This window comes from Hypanus sabinus, chromosome 12, assembly GCF_030144855.1.
Source record: "Hypanus sabinus isolate sHypSab1 chromosome 12, sHypSab1.hap1, whole genome shotgun sequence".
Taxonomy (NCBI): domain Eukaryota; kingdom Metazoa; phylum Chordata; class Chondrichthyes; order Myliobatiformes; family Dasyatidae; genus Hypanus; species Hypanus sabinus.
In genome coordinates, this window is record NC_082717.1 from 82,413,356 (window position 1) to 82,439,218 (window position 25,863).

The 25,863-nt window shown below is 41.2% G+C and overlaps 1 protein-coding gene across 10 annotated transcripts in view; it reads right to left on the reverse strand.

Moving 5' to 3' along the window:
* Positions 1–17,022: 17,022 nt before the first annotated feature.
* Positions 17,023–25,863, reverse strand: part of LOC132403056 (ras and Rab interactor 2-like) — a 172,448-nt gene continuing 163,607 nt past the window's right edge. For all 10 annotated transcript variants that reach the window (XM_059986289.1, XM_059986298.1, XM_059986295.1 and 7 more), the window contains 2 exons: positions 23,285–23,451; positions 17,023–22,064 (listed from right to left, as the gene is read on the reverse strand). In XM_059986289.1, coding sequence (XP_059842272.1) covers positions 21,741–22,064; positions 23,285–23,451 — 491 coding nt within the window. In that variant the 3' untranslated portion in view covers positions 17,023–21,740. The remainder of the gene's footprint in view (positions 22,065–23,284; positions 23,452–25,863) is intronic.

A 25,863-nucleotide genomic window follows, 5' to 3' on the forward strand; every position in this document is an offset into this window, starting at 1 on the left:
GGAGTCGAGAGGTAATGTTGCAGCTATATAGGACCCTGGTCAGACCCCACCTGGAGTACTGTGCCAATTCTGTTTGCTTCACTACAGGAAGGATGTGGAAGCCATAGAAAGGGTGCAGAGGAGATTTACAAGGATGTTGCCTGGATTGGGGAGCATGCCTTATGAGTATAGGTTGAGTGAACTCGGCCTTTTCTCCTTGGAGCAATGGAGGATTAGAGGAAACCTGATAGAGATGTACAAGATAATGAGAGGCATTGATCATGTGGATAGTCAGAGGCTTTTCCCCAGGGCTGAAATGGCTAGCACAAGGGGGCACAGTTTTAAGGTGCTTAGAAGTAGGTACAGAGGAGATGTCAGGGGTATGTTTTTTACGCAGAGAGTGGTGAGTGTGTGGAATGGGCTGCCGGTGACGGAGGTGGAGGCAGAAACGATAGAGTCTTTTAAGAGACTCCTGGATGGCTACATGAGCTTAGTAAAATAGAGGGCTATGGTAAAGCCTAGTTAGTTCTAAGGTAGGGACATCTTTGACACAGCTTTGTGAGCTGAAGGGCCTGTATTGTGCTGTAGGTTTTCTATGTTTCTGTGTTTCTAGTACTGGCTGATGCACCATCAATAACTCTTGGAGACGGGAGGCAAACAATAGGCTTTTATTAGCAGCAAGAGACCACAACACAACATCCTGGAGACTGAGGGAGGAACAGTGCCTCCAATCGCCTTTATAGAGGGGTCTGTGGGAGGAGCCACAGGAGCAGTCAGCAGAGGGGCGTGTCCAGACAGGAATGCATAATTTACCACACTGGCTGATGGGATTAATACAGAAGAATGCCCATTGGCTGGTGTGACAAGTTGGACCAAATAGTCTGTTTCTACACCTTAAAATGCTATGATTCTATGTTATTATTGTTATTGCAATCTTCATTAAAGATTCCAACATTTTGCCTAAAGGTGTTATCTATGGCACCCACATCTCTAAGGTAATCTCTTTCAAAACTCTGGGATGAAAATCATCTGATCCTTGGGATTAATCCGCTTTCAGGCCCACAAACTTCTATCATGCTACTTTTTGATCATTAATTCTATTTTTGATTCACTATGATTTCTGGAGATTTCACATGCCCACCTGGTGAAGATTGATGCAAAGTCTTGGCTCGGTTCCTCTACCACGGGGAGCCCACTGGATTCAGGGTTCACGCTCACTTTTCTCCCTCATACACCGATCCCACCTACTGATGAAAGAGCTGCCACTAACCCCCGGCAAGATTGTGCAGCCAACCAGGGATCCCCAGAGTGGAATGAGCTGAGTGCCGGGTGTTGACGTGAGACCTTTGAGTCCTAAGTGCTCCCAAGTGTGATTGGATCAGGGAACAAACAGTAAGGTGCAAAGTTCAGTTGTCTCCAAGCTCCAAAGAATCAGACAAATTTGACTAGGCATGGGGCAGTTTTAGGATTGGCCATGTGACCATTTGGAGCTGGAAGCAGGTGGGGGTGAAGAAGCACATGGGACTTCTTCACCCATGGAATGGGTGAAGAAGGAAGGAATGGTCACAAGCTCTTTCCTTGGATTAGTGTGGTGGGTAGGACAGGGACAAGACATGTGGAGCTTCAGGGTCTGTTTGTGATCACAGGTAGCAATAAGGCAAGTGGAAATGAGGAAATATGGTTTGGAGACTGTGATCTCTATTGAGAGCTCTTGGATGGTTTGTCAGTGGGTTAGGCATTAAAAGAAGTAGGGTGGCCATAGAAAGATTGGAAATTCTGCATGATTGGGATGTTGGGAGGGTCAAAGAGGTCATGGCTTGGGCCCTAGAGGATGTGCACTGTTGGGGGGTGGGGGAAGGGTGAGATGGTCAAAAGTGTAAACAGTGAAAGAGAACCTTATCTGATAAGGGTCCTGCAGAGGAAAGACCTAATTTCCAATGACAATTACTTCCAAACTGCTTAGCCCTAGTTAACCTCATGATGCTCCAAAGGGAATGTTGTCATGATGTGCCTGCTTTTTTGGAGACTCTAAGAGTCTCTAATACCTGGTTGAATTTCCCATGTGATGCTATGTGAGTCTAATCTGAAATTAGACTTCATTGTGTTTCAGTCTCATGGTGGGGGCGAGGGGTTGGGGTGTGGAATGAAACTTAACTGCATAACACTTCGGAAAAAAATGCATTACTGAATCAGAGATTGGTTGCGGCCCAGAAAGATATCATTCATCCACATCCATCAGAATACATGCTGGCTTTGTGGAAAAGCAATCCAATTAGTCCCACTACCAACATTCACCCCACAGTCCAGCAAATTCTTCCCTTTCAGATACCGATCCAGTTATCCTTTGAACGTCACGACTGAATCTGCTTTCACTCCTCCCCTGGTGGTTCATTACAGACTCTACCCACTCGAAGTAAAAAGATTCTTCTCAGGTTACTTTTGGGGATCGCCCTAATTCAATATACCTGGGTTCTGCCAATGAGGTGTTTGAATTTCTTAGCCTCGGGAACAAGTATAGGAGGGAATTTTATTTACAGTATCAAAACTCGCCACCTCGTCAGGTTGAAATGCTTCCTTTAGGAAAGATCCCTAAAATGTATCTGAATAAAATTATTTTTGTAGCAATTGTCTTACTGAATAGAAGTGTCAGGATAAGTTATTCCATATCAGTATTTCCAAGAGATTCCAATCTGCAATGTAGGAAGGAAGAAGGAAGAGGAAATACTTTGGCACTAGGAAGCCTGAAACTCTGAAGCTCGGAATTTCCCATGGCCATGGGCCAATCAGAGGAAGTCTGTCTCATGCAAATTGGCCAGGAATTGGGTTCCACTTTCTTCTGGCCCACACAGCATGCAGGAAAGGTACAGGCCGACCCGGCCCTTCTTGTCTGTCCTCAATAGTACAGTTTCCTGAGATCTTGGGAATCCAACCTGCAGGTATTATAACTAAATCCTTAAATTGGAAACATGTAGCTTAAAATGACTGGTTTTCTGATACAGGATCGGTTCAAAGTTCAAAGTGCATTTATTATAAAAGTATGTATACTACACACAACCTTGAGATACCTCTTACAGGCAGTCATAAAACAAAGAAGCCCAATCGAACCCATTAAGAAAAGACCGTCAAACACCCAATGTGCAAAAAAGGAACAAATTGTGCAAGCAATAAAAAATAAGCAAAGAAGATACAGAATTAAAGTTCAGGAAAGTGAGTTCACAGCCACAAGGCCAGTCAATATTGCATATTATCCAGGAGCCCGTTAGTTGCAGGCCACTGCCTCTGTTCAGCACAGAGACAAGTAAGCTTCGCCAAGCAGTGAACTGAACTCCAGCTCATCCCTTGCCTCTGGCTCCATCTCCTTGACCTTTACAATCTTACATCAGTTATCTGTCCCTTTTAAAAGTGGTCAGTTAGGGATCTATGGCCAATGTAACTTTATCTCCTACCTGCCTTGGGAGCTTAAATTAAACAACATCTCCATCTTTATCCACCTTTATCCCTGACCTGCCATGAGAGATTAAATTAAACAACATCTCCACTTTAGTATTGTCAGAAGTGAAAAAAAAAATCAATACTTGAGACCAGTGAAAAATCTTACTATCGGAGTAGGACCAAACTACTGTTGTGGAGCATACCAGAGGAGTGATCAAGGGTAAATGGCATGTTTTTAATACACTGTTTCCACTATTCTCTGCCTTGAAGGAATAGAGCTTCACAAGAGCTGTGTTTACATAGCATTATTCCAATCTGTCATGCCTCAAACTTTTTTCCTTCTCTTGTCCAAAACAACAATCCTGATTATGTCCAGGCGTAGTCGCTTTCCTGTTTTCAGAAGTGACGAGTTTCATTGAAACTGCCTCTGACTCATCCGTCTGTGCCCTTAAAAGAATCTGGTGGAGTCAGGAAGCTTTGTTTCAGAAGCAAATAGATTTAACTAACCAAAATGAGAAACTTTTTTTGGGGTGGGAGGAACTCATAAGAACTCAGTACTGAAGCTAAATTTTGTAATTAGTGCAGTGTGTAACTTTTAACAAACATAAGCTCATGAACTGGTCAAATGAATACACATGTCGAACTGGGGAAGTGGCTGAAACTATGAATCATTCTACTGAACAACTATATGTTGTGTCACACAGTGATTTCTCTCCTGGCTTCTCTACATTGATGCAGGGAGCTCTGACAGTATAGCACAGGAAATTTACAGTTATAATAGAGGCATCAACTTGAAAATTTAACTCTTTTCCACTCTTAGAAGATGTTACCTGAACTACTGAATGTTTCCAGCTATTTTATCTTTGGAATTCTTGGTTTCCAAAGCAGGGAATTCTGCAAAGTGTGGATGAAGCAGAATACAACGTCAGTGGCCCTAAACATCCATTTTTTGTCAAGGATTGGTTTCTAATGTCACTGTCCCAAATAGTAGCTTGGTAGTAACTTCCTTAGAAGTTTGTAAAGATTCAGCATGTCATCTAAAACTTTGACAAGCTTCTATCGATGTGTGGAGGAGAGTATATTGACTGGTTGCAACGCAGTCATATGGAAACACTAATGCCCTTGAATGAAAAAGCCTACGAAAATTAGTGGATGCAACCCAGTCCATCATGGGCAAAGCCCTCCCTACCATTGAGCACGTTTACATGGAGCGCTGTCACAGGAAAGCAGTATCTGTCATCAAGGACCCCCACCATCCAGGCCATACTCTCCCTCTCTAGCTTGGCATTAGGAAGGAGGTACAGGAGCCTCTCAGGACCCACACCATCAGGTTCAGGAACAGTTAACTATCAGGCTCTTGAACCAGTGGGGATAACTTCACTCACTCCAACACTGAATTGTCTCCGCAACTTATGGACTCACTTTCAAGGACTCTTTGGGAGTAAGAACAGGAAATCAGATTATTATCTGAACAGTGTAGAGTGAGGTAAGGGAGAAATACAAAGAGATCTAGGAGTCTTTGTTCATCAGTCACTGAAGGTGAATGAGCAAGTGCAGCAGGCAGTGAAGAAAGCTAATAGAATGTTGGCCTTTATTACAAAGGGAATTGAGTACAAGAGCAAGGAAATCCTTTTGCATTTGTACAGGGCCCTGGTGAGACCACATCTGGAGTATTGTGTACAGTTTTGGTCTCCAGGGTTAAGGAAGGACATCCTGGCTGTAGAGGAAGTGCAGCGTAGATTCACATGGTTAATTCCTGGGATGTCCGGACTGTCTTACGCAGAGAGGTTAGAGAGACTGGGCTTGTACACACTGGAATTAAGGAGATTGAGAGGGGATCTGATTGCAACATATAATATTATTAAGGAATTGGACAAGATAGAGGCAGGAAATATGTTCCAGATGCTGGGAGAGTCCAGTACAAGAGGGCATGGTTTGAGAATAAGGGGTAGGTCATTTAGGACAGAGTTAAGGAAAAACTTCTTCTCCCAGAGAGTTATGGGGGTCTGGAATGCACTGCCTCAGAAGGCAGTGGAGGCCAATTCTCAGGATGCTTTCAAGAAGGAGCTAGATAGATATCTTATGGTTAGGGAAATCAAGGGATATGGGGACAAGGCAGGAACCGGGTATTGATAGTAAATGATCAGCCATGATCTCAGAATTGCGGTGCAGGCTCGAAGGGCCGAATGGTCTACTTCTGTACCTATTGTCTATTGTCTCTTCATCTCATGCTCTCAATTTTTAATGCTTATTTATTATTATTATTATTTCTTTTTTTGCATTTGCTGTGAACGCCTCAAAGAAAATGAATCTCAGGGTTGTATATGTGACATATAAATTTACTTTGATAAAGATGGTTTCTTACTATAACTTCAGTGTCATTGCAAGGTTAGTAATTAACCTGGATTAAATGGATGTTGTGGCGACCCACTTCCTAGCGCACTCGAACAGGCTCACAAATAGCCTGCGCGCCGGCACAAAGGCCAGTCCCAAAAGGGCGCCAGGTCTGCTTCACCAACAAAGGGAAAAGCCTGTGGGGGATTGTGAGTACATGCCCCTACAGCATCTGTGCCCGGGGAGGGCGGGATCAGGGAGGCTTTAAAGCAAGGCTGTGAAGTTCGAATAAAACCTTTCTTTAACTGCAGTTTACCAACTCCATGTTGTTAGTTTAGCGCTGCGTGTAGCACACTGCTACAATGTGACACTTCAAGAGGAGGCAGCATTGTAGTTATTAGTTTTATTGTAATGTGGTCTATAACCCTTAATGTTAAACCAGTTAAGTTTGTTGCATAATCTCGACTCAATAATGTTACTCTTACCTCCAGATGTGAGGATACTTCAACCTCTGCTCTAATGACAAGCTAATTTGAGCTATTACTTCATTCAGATAGCAAGGACCTGCTGCATTGTTTGGCTTTTTTTTTGGCTGTTGAGAAATTAAACTATGACAGATTTGAAAGAGCAAGAGGAAATCTTCTTGATGTACAGCCATTCTTTACTATGTCTGCTGTAGCTCAGTTGATGGCAATAGTGCATGTCTTTAGACAGTGGGTTTAAGTCCCTCTGATTTAGAATTAGAATTTATTTTACTTCTACACAACCAATTAACAGGCGACGCCATAGCCACAGCACTATACACAGTCCTCACTCACGTGGAAAAGAGGGATGCTCATGTTAGAATGCTGTCTAGGACTGCAGTTCAGCATTCAACACCATAAATCCCCCCAGGCTCAACAAGGAGCTCAGAGACCTTGTCCTGCACCACAACGTGTGCGGCTGGATCCTGGACTTCCTCTTGGATTGCTGGCAGGTGGTAAGGATGGGCAGCCTTACCCCCAGGGCTGTGTCCTGAACCCCCTTTACACCCACGACTGTGTTGCCACACACAGCTCTGACCTGCTGATCAAATTTGCAGATGACGTTGTTACGTACTCGTGACACATGACAGTGGTACCCTTGTCACGTGACTGGGGTTGAAGCTGTACTGGACTTGAGGTGATGGTCTTGTGATGGTGGAATGACGTCATTTTCCCGCCAGTAGAGATCATGTGACGGTTTTTTTTTACAGGTTATAAAAGGTAGACCCCACCCTGTGAGGAGGGGCAGTTCGTGGCTGGATTTGCCAAGTTGACTTCATGCCACTGCGTGTTTGAAGTAATGACGCAGTTTAGTTGAAGGATGAAGTTTTTATTTAATGCCTAAAGTTTAAAAGGTCATTGCCAGCAGGTTCTTTATGATTCTGTTATTTTGCAATTAGAGGAGAGTGAAGATTCAAAGTTGGAAGTTAAAGATCGAGGAGAATCGCTTTCTACAGTGAAACAGGGGCGACCTTTGTTTGATCCTTATTTGGAAGGATTTTGTTGACTATCTTCGTGTTAATCCCTAGGTTTACCTAGAAAGGATTGAAGGTAGTGGAGAAGGAAAGGTCAGTGCCTTTAAGCCGTTCTGTTTCGTGAATTCTTCGTGGGAAGTTCGATGTCGGGGATCGAAGCAAGCGACGTGAGAGAGAACCTAAATCGTCCTATAAAGTCTCTCCTTTTAAATGGACTGTGAGCATATCGAACTTTTGGCAATACCACTTTAAAGAACTGTTTTGGAATACCACTTTACGAACTGTTTGAACAGCCGCTCAGCAGCTGTTTCCAGTTACGGTAGTGTTTGTTTACTTTTGGGGGGTTTGTTTTCGGTGTTTAATAAACGTGTTGTTTGTTATAAGAAACCCTTGCCGATCTCATATATTTATTGTTGCCTGAATACGTAACATTAAATATGGGGGCTCGTCCGGGATTGAAACTTTTGAGTTTGAATGCTTGCTGACTTTTAAATCGGTGTTTTGGAAACGGGGATTACTCGGTTCTTTTGTTTGGCTTGTTGTGGTATTTGGCAGCAATGAATATTGATGAGTTTCTGGCTTCGCCAGCTGCGGAGGTGTTGGCGAAGGCGAAAAAAACTGAGGTGTTTGAGATAGCTAGTAGATTGCGACTTAAAGGTATTTTGCAGACTACTTCTAAGGCTGTGATACAGAGAAAAATCGCATCACACTATGTGGATTCGGATGTTTTTGATGAATCGATTTTAGAGTCCTTTCAAATAAGTAATCTGGAGATGCAGTTGCAAATCGAACAAATGAAATTGGAACAAAGTAAAGCTGATTTGGAGAGGTGTAAATTGGAGATGGAACAAAAGCAGAGAGAATTTGCATATGCAATGGAGAAATTAAAGTCTGGGAATCAGTCTTCTGGTTCTAAAAAAACGTTTGTTGCTAGTCAAGAAATTAAATTGGTCCCTCCATTTAGTGAAACAGAAGTGGAAAGGTATTTTCAACATTTTGAAACTATTGCTCGGATGTCAGAGTGGCCGAAAGATAAATGGTCAATGTTGTTACAGAGTGTAATTAAAGGCAAAGCACAACAAGTTTACACAGCTTTAACAGCTGCACAAGCTCTTGATTATGATATTGTAAAGAGTCATATTTTAAATGCATATGAGTTAGTCCCAGAAGCATATAGGGAAAGATTCAGAAGTTTGAAAAAGTCTGTGGAAAAAACTTATGTGGAATTTGCCTATGATAAAGCTATGTGTTTTGAGAGATGGGTTTCTTCTAAAAATGTAAATGGGGACTATAATACATTGAGAGAGCTGATTTTAATTGAGGAATTTAAAAGAAGCATTCCTGTTGAAGTAAGGACCTACTTAAATGAGAAGGATGCTGATAAATTGCAGGACTGTGCTAGATTAGCTGATGAGTATGTTTTGATCCATAAGAACAAATTTCCTCAGGGCAGAAATTTTAAGAGGAAAAATAACATGGAGACTCCAGGTAAATCTGAAATTAAATTGGAGGTTAATGAGAAAGTTGATGAGAAAGGAAAGCCTGTGAAGGAAAGACAGTTTGGTCTTACTTGTAACTATTGTAAGAAGCCTGGCCATGTAATAGCTAACTGTTACAAATTGAAAAAGAAAGAGAAGGAAGCAGTTCCAGATGCTTGTGTGCAACATACTGAAGCACCTGTAAAGTTACAGGGTTTGATAAAAACAAATGAGGCTTTGTTAGAGTCTGACCAAGTTAGAAAGGGATATGATCATTTTGTAACTGAAGGGTTTGTATCCTTGAAGGAAGGATCTGCTCTGGTGCCAATAAAAATCCTTAGGGATACTGGTGCTTCTCAATCATTGATGTTAGACAGTGTGTTGAAGTTTAATGAAGAGTCTGATACTGGTGAGGTAAATTACATAAGAGGTGTTGGAAGTGATTTTATGCCTGTACATTTACATAAAGTAAATTTAAAGTCGGGGTTAGTTACAGGATTTGTTAAGGTAGGATTACAGCATAGCTTACCTGTGAAGGGTATTTCTTTATTGTTAGGTAATGACTTGGCAGGTGGACAAGTTTTTCCTGAAGTGCATTTGACAATGGAGTCAGAGGAACCAGAGTTGAATTCTAACACAGATTCTTCCTGTGTTGTGACTAGAGCTATGGCTAAAAAGATTGATGCGCAGAATGAGGTTGTTATTCAGGACTGTTCAACTCAGGATTCGAGTTTTGAGGATGTGTCAGAGACTTTCTTATCTTCGTTGTTTGAACAAGATTCTGGGAGTAAGTCTGACTATAAAGATTGTCTAGGAAGGAGATGATAGCAGAACAGAATAGAGACTCTGAGATTATAAAATTAAGAGAGCAGGTTTTACTAGATAGTGAAATTGATAAGGTGCCAGTAGGATATTACTTGGAAAAAGGAGTGTTGATGAGGAAGTGGAGATCGCCTACAATTCCTGCAAGTGAGGATTGGAATGTTGTTTACCAGGTAGTTGTTCCAAAAGCTTATCGAAATGAGATTTTGACTTTAGCTCATAGTGTGCCTTTAGGTGGACATCAAGGGGTAAGGAAAACTGTGGACAAGATTTTAAAATATTTTTACTGGCCTGGTCTAAGAAAAGATGTGGCGATGTTTTGTAAAACGTGCCATACTTGTCAAATTGTGGGTAAACCAAATCAGGTTACACCAGTAGCTCCATTACAACCTATCCCAGCCTTTGGTGAACCATTTTCTAAAGTTATTGTAGATTGTGTTGGTCCATTACCAAAGACAAAAACTGGTTATCAGTATTTGTTGACTATCATGTGTACTTCTTCTAGGTTTCCAGAGGCAATACCACTTAGGAATATAAAAGCTAAGACTGTGACAAAGGCCCTTATAAATTTTTTTACTTATTTTGGATTACCTAAGGAGATACAAACTGATCAAGGCAGTAATTTTATGTCTGGATTGTTTCAACAGATAGTTTATAAATTGGGAGCTAAGCAAATCACTTCGTCTGCATACCATCCAGAATCGCAGGGTGCCTTGGAGAGGTTTCATTCTATCCTCAAGAATATGATTAGGACATTTTGTGTGGAAAATGAAAGTGACTGGAATGAGGGTATAAACTTACTTTTATTTGTAGTAAGGGAATCGGTACAGGAATCTTTATGTTTTAGTCCATTTGAACTTGTGTTTGGGCATAGAGTTAGAGGACCTTTAGCTTTGTTGAAAGAACAGTGGATTAATAAGGAAGTACACACTAATTTGTTGGACTATGTGTTGAAATTTAAGGACAGGTTACATAAAGCTTGTAGCTTAGCTAAGGAAGATTTAAAGTTGGCTCAGGAGAAAATGAAGACTTGGTATGATAAAGACACTAGGATGAGGATGTTTAAGCCTGGAGATAAGGTGTTGGTTCTTTTCCCAGTGCAGACAAATCCTTTACAAGCTAGATTTTATGGTCCTTATGAAATTGTGTCTAAAATCAATGATGTGGATTACGTGGTAAAAACTCCAGATCGTAGAAGGTCAACACAACTTTGCCATATAAATATGTTGAAACCATATTTTGAAAAACAATCTGATACTGTGACTGTTGTGGTTAGTGAGAATGAGTTTGATTTAACTAGGAACATGATAGATGATTCATCTGACTTTCATTCTAAATCCAACATTGTTTCTGTTAGGTTACCAAATTCAACCATTCTGGAAAATATTGATGAAAAATTAGCACATTTACAGTTAGATCAGAGACAACAGATGAAGGAGTTGATTTTTAAATATAGGGAGTTGTTTCCAGATGTTCCGAGAAGGACTACTATAGCTTCACATGATGTAGATGTTGGGGATGCCAAACCTATTAAACAACATCCATATAGGACGAACATGGAAAAATGTGAACTTGCTGAGAAAGAAATTGAATATATGTTAGAGAATAATATCATTAGACATTCTAACTCGAATTGGAGTTCGCCATGTGTTATGGTGCCAAAGCCAGATGGTAGTATTAGGTTTTGTACGGATTATAGGAAGGTGAATGCTGTAACGAAAACAGATGCATATCCAATTCCTAGAGTAGATGATTGTGTAGATAAAGTTGGAAAGGCAAAGTTCCTTACAAAGATTGATTTATTGAAAGGGTATTGGTGTGTTCCATTAACGGACAGAGGTAGAGAGATTTCTGCATTTGTAACTCCATCTGGATTATATCAGTATAATGTTCTTCCATTTGGGATGAAGAATGCCCCAGGTACTTTCCAGAGGATGATTAACTTTGTGATTCAGGGATTGAAAGATACTGATGCTTATATTGATGATTTAGTGACAGGAAATGATACTTGGGAAGCACACATTATTGCGATGGAGAAATTGTTTGAAAGGCTTTCAAAAGCTAACTTAACTATTAATTTAGCTAAGAGTGAATTTGGACATGCCACTGTGACTTACCTTGGTTATGTTGTGGGTCAAGGTAAGGTAGCTCCTGTTCAGGCAAAAGTTCAGGCAATTTTAGAGATTCCCACTCCAACGGGGAAAAAAACTCTCAGAAGGTTTTTGGGAATGGTAGGATATTATCGGAAATTTTGTAAGAATTTTGCTAATGTTGCCCTTCCATTAACTAACCTTCTGCGGAAGAATGAGAAGTTTGTATGGACGGTGCCTTGTCAAGAAGCATTTGAAAAATTGAAAACAATGATATGTCAACAACCTGTGCTTAAGGCACCTGACTTTGGAAAACCTTTTTCATTGGCTGTGGATGCTAGTGATGAGGCTGCAGGAGCAGTATTAATGCAAAGGAATGAGGGTGATGAGGTTGATCATCAAGTAGCTTACTTTTCTAAGAAATTTAATAAGCATCAAAGAAATTATTCGACAATAGAGAAAGAATTGTTATCTCTTGTTTTAGCTTTGGAATATTTTGAGGTATATGTTAGTACAACTCAGAAACCACTTATTGTTTACACTGATCATAATCTGTTAGTTTTTCTGAGTAAGATGAAAAACAAAAACAGAAGGTTATTAAATTGGAGTTTGATGTTACAAGAGTACAATATTGTGATGACTCATATTAAAGGTAAAGATAATGTGGTTGCTGATTGTCTATCTCGATATTGAATGTACACTGTAATTTTTTTTATGGAGTGGTTTTTTTTTCAATTGTAACACTCCTACTGTATTGTGACTTATAAGCTGTTATATGATGGTGTTGTGTATTGTGTATGTTATAAAATTTATACCTTTGTTTTTCTTGTAAGCAATTGTTAAAAATTTTTGTTCTTGTCAGACCAAAAATGTTTTTTTTGGAGGGAGGTGTTACGTACTCGTGACACATGACAGTGGTGCCCTTGTCATGTGACTGGGGTTGAAGCTGTACTGGACTTGAGGTGATGGTCTTGTGATGGTGGAATGATGTCATTTTCCCGCCAGTAGAGATCATGTGACGGGTTTTTTTTACAGGTTATAAAAGGTTGACCCCACCCTGTGAGGAGGGGCAGTTCGTGGCTGGATTTGCCAAGTTGACTTCATGCCACTGCGTGTTTTAAGAGATGACGCAGTTTAGTTGAAGGATGAAATTTTTATTTAATGCCTAAAGTTTAAAAGGTCATTGCCAGCAGGTTCTTTATGATTCTGTTATTTCGCAATTAGAGGAGAGTGAAGATTCAAAGTTGGAAGTTAAAGATCGAGGAGAATCGCTTTCTACGGTGAAACGGGGGCGACCTTTGTTTGATCCTTATTTGGAAGGATTTTGTTGACTATCTTCGTGTTAATCCCTAGGTTTACCTAGAAAGGATTGAAGGTAGTGGAGAAGGAAAGGTCAGTGCCTTTAAGCCGTTCTGTTTCGTGAATTCTTCGTGGGAAGTTCAATGTTGGAGATCGAAGCAAGCGACGTGAGAGAGAACCTAAATCGTCCTATAAAGTCTCTCCTTTTAAATGGACTGTGAGCATATCGAACTTTTGGCAATACCACTTTAAAGAACTGTTTTGGAATACCACTTTACGAACTGTTTGAACAGCCGCTCAGCAGCTGTTTCCAGTTACGGTAGTGTTTGTTTACTTTTGGGGGGTTTGTTTTCGGTGTTTAATAAACGTGTTGTTTGTTATAAGAAACCCTTGCTGATCTCATATATTTATTGTTGCCTGAATACGTAACAACGTAAAATTGATAGGCCTTATTTCCAACTATGATGAGACAGCCTACAGAGAACAGTGTCCACACCCTGACACTGTGGTGCCAAGGAACCAACCTATCCCTCAATGTTGAAAAAAATGAAGGACTTGATTGTGAATTGTAGGAGGAATGGGGTCAGGCTAGCCCTTATTGACATCGATGGGACTGCAGTTGAAAGGGTGATCATTTTCCAAGTTCCTCAGTATATACATCACTGAAGATCTTACCTGGACTGTACATACTGGCTGTGTGATGAAAAAGCACAACAACATCTCTTTCAACTCAGAGAGCTGAAGAAGTTCGGCATGAGTCCACAAATCCTCAGGACTTTCTACCGGGGCACCATCGAGAGCAACCTGACTGGCTGTGTCACCACCTGGCACGGGAACTGCACTCAATCACAGGGCACTGCAGAGAGTGGGTGTGGACAGCCCAGCAAATCTGTGGATGTGAACTTTCCTCTTTTCAGGACTTTTACAGCAGAAGGCGTAAAAAAGGCCCCGGAGGATTATCAGGGACTCCAGTCACCCCAACCACAAACTCTTTCAGCTGCTTCCGTCTGGCAAATGATACTCTGCACAGGCTTGAGCGAAGAAACACAGGCTGTCACATCAGAACAGTAGTAAAAGCTGCAATGTTTGAGCCGATGTGTGCAGATGAGCTCTTAAATAAGACTCGAGAGGGTTCACTGATGTAGGAGATTCTGTAGCACTATTTCAAAGAGCTTTTCTTGGTGTGCTTTTTAATATTTATTCCTCAATCAGAATCAGGTTGAATATCATTGGCATATGCCGTGACACTTGTTGTTTTGTGCAACAGTACATTGTACTACATAATAATAAAAAGCCATAAATCACAATAAATGTACAGTAGTGAAATAAGGAAGAAACAGAGAAGAAATCCAACTTTTCTCTTGAGTTTATGTGGTGCAAGTTTCTCCTTTTGCCAGAATGGTCATTTGCCTCGCAGTCTGGTGAAACGACATTCTTTTCACACTACCTGCTGTATCTCTACAATTGTGTTTAAAATCATATACTTAAGCATTTGGGAGAATGATGATGATGTCAAAAGTGTTCAAGTTCTTTCTAAACTTGTGTCAAACTTAATTACATAGTGTAGAGAAATTCTTGGTTTAAATGCATGGAGAGATTTTAGCTCACAAAATGTTCTTTTTAATTATTAGAAGCAATTCACTCACAAAAATGCAGAAAATGAATTGGAAGCTGCAAATTAAAGGTGTTATTACATCATCAAACCATCCAGTAAACCAGCTGGTTGACAGGTCAGATGTAATTACTTTCTATGAATGACTAGCCCCACCATTCTCAAAACAGGAAAGTGGAAATAAATAGGAAAGCACACCAGCTACTCACAACACACACAAAATGCTGGAAGAACTCAGCAGGCCAGGCAGCATCTGTGGCAAAAAATTACAGTTGATGTTTTGGGCTGAATCCCTATGGCAGGACTGGAGGAAAAAAGCTGAGGAGTATATTTAAAAGATGGGGGCAGGGGAGAGAGAAAGACCAGGTAATGTTGGAGAGGGAGGGGTGAAGTAAAGAGCTGGTAAGTTGATTGGTGAAAGAGACAGAAGGCCATGGAAGAAAGAAAAGGGGGGGGGCACCAGAGGGAGGCGATGGGTGGGCAAGAAGATAAGGTAAGGGAGGAAAAAGGAGATGGATGACAGTGAAGTCACAGGGAGGAAGCGGTGGAAGGCATTCCCGTAAGTTTGAGAAGTTGATGTTCATGCCATCAGGTTGGAGGCTACCTCACTTTTTCCAGTCCTGCCGAAGGGTTTTGGCCTGAAATGTTGACTGTAATTTTTTTTTCATGGATGCTGCCTGGCCTGTTGAGTTCCTCCAGCATTTTGCATGCGTTGCTTGGATTTCCTGCATCTGTGGATTTTCTCTTGTTTGTGATTTGACAGCTACTCACAAGAGCATTGATCAGAAATTTAGCTTCAGGCTAGCACCAGAAATTCTGTAGGGACTGGCTGTAGGACGAGGTTATGTTATTTTAATCATTGTGTCTTACAGCATATAAACATGCCCTTCAGCCCACCATTAAACACCCATTTATACTAATTCTATTTTCCCATATCAGCTACCTCCCCAGAATCTACCACTCACCTACTCTCAGTAGCCACTTCATTAGGTACAGGAGTGGAACCCAATGTTGTCATCTGCTGCTGTAGACAATCCACTTCGATGTTCAATGTGTCGTGGTCTCAGAGACGCTCTCCTGCACACCACTGTTGTAATGCATGGTTTTTTGAGTTACTGCAACCTTCCTGTTAGCTTGAACCAGTCTGGCCACTCTCTCATTAACAAGGTGTTTTTGCCCACAGAACTGCCACCCACTGGATTTTTTTTTGTTCCCCCCCCCCCCCCCCCACACCATTCTGTGAACTTTAGAGACTGTTGTGCACAAAAATCCCAGGAGATCTGCAGTTTCTCAGATGCTCACACCACCCTGTCTGGCACCAACAGTCATTCCACGGTCAAAGCTACTAACATCACATTCCTTCCCCATTCTGATGTTTGGTGTGAACAACTACTGAACCTCTTGTCCATGTCTGCATGTTTTATGCGATGAATTGCTGCCACATGGTTGGCTGATTAGGTATTCACATTAACGAGCAGGTGTACAGAGGTATCTAATAAAATGGCCACTGAGTGTATATGGTAAGGGCAAGGAACAGCGGTCAACTGCCCTTCCAATCCATGCATCTCTAAGGTGTGGGAGGAAGCCTGGTTAGGGGGAGGGCATGCAAACTGTACAGAGAATGCTGGAGGACAAAATTGAACTGGGTCAAAGGAGCTGCAAGATTACAGCTTTAATTATTTCATCATTCTGCAGCCACCATTTAAAATGCAATACTTTATGGGAATGGTTCTGTTGTATTAAATACTTCCTAAAAATGTGATGACATTTGGCATGAGCTGAGTTTGTTATAAAAATTTTTGCTGTACGAACAGGATGCTGCTGCAACTTACATTTGATAACTTTCTTTCACTGGGCTGTGAAATTACTTTTACATGTACAGGAAAACTCCTGAAAAATATTGGTTAACTTCTGTGTTTGAATTTTAGGTGCCATTGTGCTTTGCATGCACAAGGTTCAATAGCTGTCGGCCCAGCTTTTATTTATCCAAGTCGATGTTATGCACTTCATGGACAGCACAATAGCAGAGCTTGTAGTGCTGCGAGCTCAGAGCTCCAGTGAACAAAGTTTGATGCTAACCTCTACTGTCAGTCACATGGAGCTTGTACTCTTCCCTGGGGGTGCACTGGTCTCCTCCCATATTTCAAGGACATGTGAGTTAGTAGGTTAATTAGCACTAACAAATTGCTGTAACAATGTAGCTGGATGTTAGTATCTGTGGCGAGATAATGGGAATGTGTGAAGAGGGCTTGTTTCTGCTCAATACAAGAATGACTACACGCCCTGAAAATGGCAGGTCACAAGCAACAGGTTATTTAGCTTAGGCTAACTCTTGGTTAATTGCTATCTGCTGGAACACCAAAGTACTGGATAAGATACATAATTATGAAGAAAACAGCTTCATGTTTCCCTCTGTTAATGAAACAAGATAGCAATATATACAGGTATTAGAACTGAAACACACACACACTACATAACTGAAACATTCAATTTTTATTGAGTGCAAAATTCAATATTTCGGTTGTATGTAGTATGCACAGAATGTGGCTACAGTATTAAAGGGGTTTGGATTGAAGTATCCAAGTATTTTTGTCACAATGGTATACAAATTCTTAGTGCTGTTCTAAACTACAAATACAAATCACAAATGCAGTTTCATTAAAGAGACAATCTACCTAAATGTAATCTTGATGCAAGCCAATTTTAGGTTAACAATTTGTTCCCATAGTTTACAATGGTATAACCTACATTGAACTGGCAATTGTCAATTTTGCTTTCTAAACCGTCTGATGCACAGAACAAAGCTCAATTGTATCACTGAAACAGAAACTTGCATTAACCAGTGAATGAGCTGCCATTGCATAAAATGCCTAACTTTTCTAGAAATATACAAGTAAACGAGCATTAAAACCAGGATCTGGTTCATGAAAACCTTGAAAATAAAAGAAGATAAACTTAAATGAAGCTAATGGAAATCTAGAAACTCCTGGACTACAGGCTTGTTTAGAAGAATATAATGCCAATTCATGGGAGTCACGGCAACTCCCAATGCCTGTGGTTCTCTTGTGATTTATCAGTCTTGCAACTGCTGAAAACATCAAGGGGGGCTCATGTACAGAATATATATCTTACTGGCTTATGTGGTTGAACAGAGAATCAGAAATGAAATTGTTTGAAACATTTTTTGCAGCTAAGAAAGATATCATACTTTGTATGGCAGTCAAGATTAAGCTTGGAAGACTTCAGGATATTTATCCAATAATTGGCAAACAGCCAGGACTACAGTGAGCAGCTCAAGAATGGGATTACATACTTGATGTGCAAATGATACAAATGCCTCTCGTGCCCTATTTGTGGAAAATTTTGCATGTAGAATTTAGAAATATCTTTGCCTGTTTAACAAATCACCTTTGTAGAGGCCAAAAATGTCAGATCCTGGCAATGTAGATGCCACCCTTTTGTTACATGGAGCCCAGTCACTCTGCAGATACAAACTGCATATAGAGCAGATTTATAGCATTTTACTTAAAATACTTGATTCCATTCTGTTTTTCTCTTACCCTCAATTTGCTTCCATGTCTTTCAGCATCAAGCTTTTCCTTTGGATTTATAAGCAAATAATAATTTCATTCTACAATCAGTTGGGAAAGTTTGGAGAAACAAGGTAGAGCTCTTTATTATATTATTGAGGCTATAAGGAAGGAATGGTTCAAGGAAGTGGAGCATTTTGTGCTCCACTTTTAATGATATCACTGAGCACATTCAGCTTTGGTGCTGCTAAATCCCCTTTTTCTGGGGACTGTCCATTCCATGAACCAGGAAGGAGCAAAAGATTGGAGACCCAGGTTGCTGATCTTATTGAAAAACAAAGTGCTGGAGGAACTTAGTGAGTCAGTATTTGTGGAGGTGAACAGAAAAGCTGGTGTTTTGAGTTGAGATCTGCATCAGAACAGGTCCACAGATTTTGCCTCACCCACTAAGTTTGTCCAGCAGCTTGTGTTTTTTTTCCAGATCCAAGCATCTGCAGTCTCCTGTTATCTATGATCTTTTTTTTTGTTACTCCAAGGTTCCCCACAGGGACAAATCTGACCAATGTACACCAGTCTGAGCACACTAACAAAGTTTCAGAAGACACTCCTCTTACCAGCAACTACACTTGTGGAGTGCTTATTTGCAGAGGTAAATCAGAAATGGAATCACAAGATTCATAGTTTGGACATGGTTTTATGTGTGTATCTCTTTCTCTTCCACTGACAACTAGAATATCCTCCGCTGTGAGTTTCAAAGATCCAGGCCCTGCTCCTGATTTTCCCGTTGTGAATACCGGCATGAGGTCGACTATAAACTTAGGCAGAGCAGGAAATTTAACAGTGCCAGGATCGGACAGGCTCAGTGTATCATGGATGCTTCCCGTTTACTGACCAGGAAGCAGGTCTTCCAAATGGCCTCACTGTTACAATGTGAAGATTTCCACTTTCCACCACTCATTTTAAGTGCCTCGAACTCAGTCCATCAACTTTAGAACCACTTTCCTACAACAGTCCAATTACAGCACAAAGAAGTGCTTGATTGTGTTAATCTTGGCTGAATTTTCACTCGAATTGTTGACATGAATAAAGTACTTTAAAGTTCATCTAATTTCACAGTATAACACAAAAGGTCAACGCAGACTACAGTCAGTAATTTGTAGTGGGGTCCTCAATGCAAGTTGTAAAGATAGCGGCTATTGAAAAGTTACCATTTAGTATAGCACACTCAAAACTGCTAGCTTGGAATGTTGAAGTTTCAATTGATTGCAGTAAAGATACAGTAATGTAAACAACTGACTTTAGATACAGTATCAGGTTTTCCTTTCTACCCTGAATATCATCTGGCATCCCAGCAGCAAAGGATGACAGTAGGTGGACTTACTGTAAGTGAGAGGTAAAGCTAGAAGCCAAATCTATGATTATCTGTCCAGGTCTGTCTTCTTCCCTGCTCAGTTCACTCTGACCTTCTGAGAAACCAAATCATTTTGTTTTTCTCTTATGCCAATCACTTACCCCCATCCCTTCCTCATCCACACTTTACAATGCCCAACTTTATAATATTAAAGCTCCAAGGGGCTGAACCAATAACATGAATTCTGTTCTCATCAAATGAGTGATGATACTTATAGGGAAAACAGCATTCTTCACTTTGGGCATCTAGTGTTCATAAACACTTGTCTTAGATACAGCATGCTAGGTGAGGGAGAACCAGTAAGTTAAACCCAAGCTGGGTCCGCAGAAAATAACTCACCACTAAACTCCATCAGAGTGTGGAGGGATACTGAATCTGCAGTAAACACTGTCAATTTAACCCCATGCAAATCCCAGGCATACAGATGCCAGGTAATGAGGCTTAAAAATATCATTACCCTCAGAATTACATGCCTCTCATTATCTTGGTCCATGGGATAAACACAAGCTGGGCCTGATCAACCCTGGCTGGATCGCATCGGAGAGAGTGTCTAATGATTAAAGACCCGAAACATCCAATGTCCCCAGGCTGCATTACTGATGATGTGTCCCTTTGAAGACCCAGTTCACTAAGCCAAGTGGTGTTGGACCAAAATAATGAAAGGCTTGGGCCAAATTAAAGTGGCTCCACTGCACTATTCTATCTGCCATAGCACTTCAAACTTCACCACACAAAACTGCACAACTATATCTTTCCCAGACCCACATGTACATCTGTCAATCCTACCCTCAAACCTAATCCTAAGGTCCAAGCAGGCACACAACCCCCTGTAACCTGAGGTGCACCCCAATTAACCTTGGCCACAACCCCACAGCCACTATACTACCCTATCCACCAAAGCCTCACATCATCACCACACACAACTCCACAACCTTATCTATCCCAACCCCACAATACATCCACCAGCCCTACCCTCAAACCTAGTCCTAAGGTCCAAGGGGACACACCCCCCCACTAACCCTAAGCGCACCCAGATTAACCCTGGCCACAGCCCCACAAACCTGCTGACTTGTATAAGGAGGAGCAAGATCCAATAAAGGCAAGTGTTGGACCTGGTGAATGAAGACGTGGGGCAGGGCTGTGTGACACTGAATCACTATTAGCGTGCTTCAACACCCAGCTTACTGTTTCCCACACCTTGTGTTTTCTCCAGATTCATAGGAATGATAGCCCTTTGCTCAAATTCCAGCTCTGCAAATGTCACCTCTAATTCCTTTGCCAATTGTTTTAAATCGAAGCCTGCTGATTACTGATTCTATCAACTGGAAAACATTCCTCTTACTCACTGAAGACCTCCATTACACCTCCTCTTAAACATGTCTATTCCAAGGAAAACAACCTAGGTTTTTAACGTCTCTCCACATATCTATTGTCCTGAATCCCAGACATTGTTCCAATAAATCTGTTCTGCACCAACGTGGAAATGGACACCGATCACTATGCCTGGAACAGTAATCCCTTTCCTGTACAAAGGCCACCAAATATTTTACAGCATGATACCGTAATCCATTTTGATGCTGGGGCCGAATCGAAATACCAATGATGTTGCAAGACAGAAAGCACTGACACACTACTACATTATTGTACAACATGTGTAAGGAGAATGATCCAAAGAATAATTTCATTCATCAGCGCAAACATTATGGTCAAGATTTAAAAAAAAAACAATATACATAGTGAATAATAAAAAAAATCCCCAAATTAATTGTTACCATTATATGCCCAGATGTTTACAAGAATAATAAATTCTGGCTTATAAAATATAATAATAAGAGAGCTCTCAGTTAACCAGCAACTGCTATCAAATTAACGTCTCTGGGATCCACAGAAACAGTCTTCCTATAGACATAAAACCATTTATGCAGCCTGCGCCCAAACTGATTTTATTCCCACTTTTTGTTTTAAGTCTAAGAGCAGGATGCAAATCATCCAACTACAGTGACAGTTTTACTGATGCATTGCATCTAACTGGTCTTTGCCACACAGAGCGAATTCCTATTGCAAGATAATGCAGTGACCCAATAACCAGCTGCATCTCTTGCAAAGCATTGCACATGGTTCCATGAACATTGGCAAGGCTTCACATGTTAAGGTTTACTGGGTTAGAAAAGCATGCACCCTCAGCATGCTATTAAAGTGAGCACAAATAAAATGAAATGGCCTTCAGGGTGTCTGACGACAGCAAAAATCCTTGATCACGAAGTTCTGTTACATTCCTCAGAAACGACGTTGTTGTTGTTGGGAAGGTCACTGTGCAGGCGCTTGTAGACAAAATGGAAAAGCTGGGTTTGAGGCCTGCTGTGTAGCTCTGCTTTGATCTTCTGTGGGAAGGTGTCGAGAGCCAACTGCTGCCAAGTGTCATTTATGAGGAGGAATAGCCCATAGTTGTGAGTGTCCTCGACTTGGAACTTGGCTGCACAAAGAGCGCACAGCTCCTCTGTTGTAGTAAATGGTTGTACCAGTAAAGTCTTGGCTGTGCAGCCGCTTGTCATGTTGTTGAAGGCCACACGTAGGTAGTTCTATGTGGAGAGAGAGAGAGAGGAAAAGGAGATCATTGTAGCATTGTGTTTAGGAAGCACAAAGTTGATCACATCTAAGGAACTCCATAAGGATAAGTGATTGAGTACAAATGGATAATCGATTGAGCTTGAATAAAACAATACCTATGAGGTACAATCATTGCTAAAGACTAATACTGCTGAAAAAAGACCAAACTACATAGAAGCTATTCTTTTTTTAAAACATTAAAATCTCTAATGTTTAATGGACTGCATGATTTCAGGTTAAAGAAAATGAAAGCAATTGGGTTTTGCTGGATTATTAAAGTGGTGCCTGATGTGATTTAATTATATCCATGCTTACAGCTTCTGTTGCTGGAGCCACTGGGAAAACCAATAGAAGATGCAGTCTATGGTGCTATATTGCTATTACAGTAGCTTACTAATTGCATCCCTAAACTTGTTCAATGCCAGGGCCAACTGGTTCCTCAGTCTTTACCAATCAACACTGGGCTTAAGGTGCAGGAAGTGACTCAACATAAACCATGTTATACAAACTGTCAAAAATTATCAAGTTAAGTGCATCAGTAATTTATGGATTTACTGATAATGGTTTACACAACCATTGAGCTCTCTAATTACTTAATTACACCTCATACAGAAGCTTCTATTTTGAGGGTAAAGCTCATAGTGCAAGAGACTGTTCAACAACACAGAATTTAACAGCTATTTTGGCTATCAGTCCACGGCCTCCTCTTCTGTCACATTGAAGCCACTCTCAGGATAGAGGAGCAACACTCGACATTCCATCCAGGTAGCCTCCAACCTGATGGCATGAATATTGATTTCTCCTACTGGAAATTTTCTTCTTCTTTTTTTCTCTCCCTCCCCTTCCCTCTCCTATTCCCATTCTAGCCTCTTACCTCTTCTCCTCACCTGCCTATCACCTCCCCCAGTGCCCCTCTTTCTTCCCTTTCTCCCGTGGTCCACTCTCCTCTCCTATCAGATTCCTTTCTCTCCAGCCTTTTCACCTTTTCCACCTACCTGACTTCACCTATCTAGCTGGTCCTCCTCCCTCCCCTCCTCCCACCTTTTAAATCTGGCACCTTCCCCTTCCTTTCCAGTCCCGATGAAGGGTCTTGGCCCAATACGTCGACTGTTTATTTGATGCTGCCCGAATTGCTGAATTCCTCCAGCATTTTGTGCATATTGCTGTTGCTGCTTTTCTTTGAGAGCCGCACCTGGAAGTCCTCCACAGAGGGAATGCTTCTATTGTTAGTGGTCCTTCTCTTGTGCCATTGATTCAGAGTGTTCCTGGTCTGGGAGCTCAGTAACCTGGCTGCTTGCTCCTCTTGGAAATTCTTTATTAGTGACAGGGCTCCATATGCACTTGTCAGGTAATAGCCACCTAGGTGGAATGAGACAACAGCGATTATAAGCACAGCACTTCAAAAGGTAGTGACTGCCTCAATGAACTGACTGGATCCAGCTAAAACTCTGATATCACAAGCACTTAAATGCCTTAACATTACGAACTTCGATGTCTTGTTAGTTCACTGAGGAAAATGCAGTCAACGGGCAGAATTAGGGAAGTGCATACTCAAGTAATGTATTGTGTACAACTGACAAAATTATAAGTAAAGAAAGCTAGAACTATGCAAGGTAACTGGTTTTCTAGATGTAAGACATAAGACAGAGGAGCAGAATTAGGCCATTTTGCCCGTCGAGTCTGCTCCGCTTTTCAATCATGGTTGATCAATTTTTCTCCTCCTTTGCCCCAATCCCTGGCCTTCTCCCTGCAATCTTTGAAGCCTTGTCCAATCAAGAACCTATCAAGCTCTGTCTTAAATACACCCAACGACCTGGCCTTTACAGCTGCCCGAGGAAACAAATTCCACAAATTTATCACCCTCTGGCTGAAGAAATTTCTCCACATCTCTATTTTAAATGGGGGCCCCTCTATCCTGAGGCTGTGCCCTTTTGTCCCAGACTCCCCCACCAAGTGAAACATCCTTTCCACATCGACTCTATCTGGGCGTTTCAACATTTGAAAGGATCCCTCCTCATCCTTTTAAATACCAGTGAGTACAGACCCAGAGTTATCAAACTTTCCTTGTATGATAACCCTTTCATTCCTGGAATCATCCTTGTGAACCTCCTCTGAACCCTCTCCAATGCCAACACATCTTTTCTAAGATGAGGAGCCCAAAACTGTTCACGGTACTCAAGGTGAGGCCTCACCAGTGCCTTCTAAACTCTCAGCATCACATCCCTACTCTTGTATTATAGACCTCTTGAAATGAAAGTTAACATTGCATTTGGCTTCCTCACCATCAACTTTACCTGCAAGTTAACCTTAAGGGTGTTCTGCACAAGGACTCTCAAGTCCCCTTGCATCCCAGATTTTTGGATTTTTTCCTCATTTAGAAAATAGTCTGCACATTTTTTCTACTACCAAAGTGCATGACCATATATTTTCCAACATTGTATTTGCCACTCTCTTGCCCATTCTCCTAATCTGTCTAAGTCCTTCAGCATCCTACCTGTGCCCCTCCACCAATCTTTCTATCATCTGCAAACTTGGCAACAAAGCCATCTATTGCATCATCTAAATCAACTGATATACAGCATAAATAGAAATGGTACCAACACTGAACCCTACAAAACATGACTAGAAAAGGATCCTTTTATTCCCACTTGCTGCCAGCTGCCAATCAGCTAATGCTTTAACCATGCCAGTAACTTTCCTGTAATACCATAGGCTCTTAACTTGGTAAGCAGCCTCATGTGTGGCACCTTATCAAAGGCCTTCTGATGGTCCAAATATACTACATCCACTGCATCCCTTTTATCTATCATATATGTAATCTCTTCAAAGAATTTTAACAATTTGTTAGGAAAGATTTTCCCTTAAGGAAACCATGCTGACTTTGTCCTATCTTGTCCTGTGTCTCCAAGTATTCCATAACATTGTAGAGCAGTTAGCCTGACCTCAGTGGTTGGGAAGATGTTGGGAGTCACTTGTTAAGGATGCTTAACAAGTGACTCCAACATCTTCCCAACCACTGAGGTCAGGCTAACTGCTCTACAACTTCCTTTCTGCTGCTGTCCTTCTTTCTGAAAGAGTGGAGTGACACTTACAATTTTCCAGTCTGCTGGCACCACGCCAGTGTCCAGTGATTTTTGAAAGATCATTACTAATGCCTCCACAATCTCTACTACTACCTCTTTCAGAGCCCTAGTGTGCAGTTTGTGTGGTCTGGGTGACTTATATACCCTAAGGTCTTTCAGCCTTTTGAGCATCTTCTCCCTTGTAAGAGTAACTGCACTCACTTCAACATCTGGCACACTACTAGTGTCTTCCACAGTGGAGCCTGATGCAAAATACTCATTTAGTTCATCTCCCATCTCCTTGGTGCCCATTATTATTTCTCTGGTCTCATTTTCGTGGTCCTATATCCATTCCCACGTCTTTTTTTTTTGGTTCTGGGTGGTTACACTATGCAGAGCTGGAAGATTTGGCAGAATGTTAATTTGAATTGTGGAGGGAATTGATAAGATTAAAAACATGAATTGTGACAGTGAAGGGTGAATTTCTTTTAGTGACAATGGTTTGAATTTAAAGATGGGCAATGTGATTAAGAAGGTTGTTGGCAGTGCAGAAGGATATAGTATTCATAATGACTCTTATCAATTCTTTTCCCATTACCTTGTACTTAACACTTATTCCCTCATGTACTCATCTATTCCCCTGAGTTACTTTGCACCTTCAGTTGCACTAGAAGATAATCTACTGTGTCAATTGACATATCAGTATACC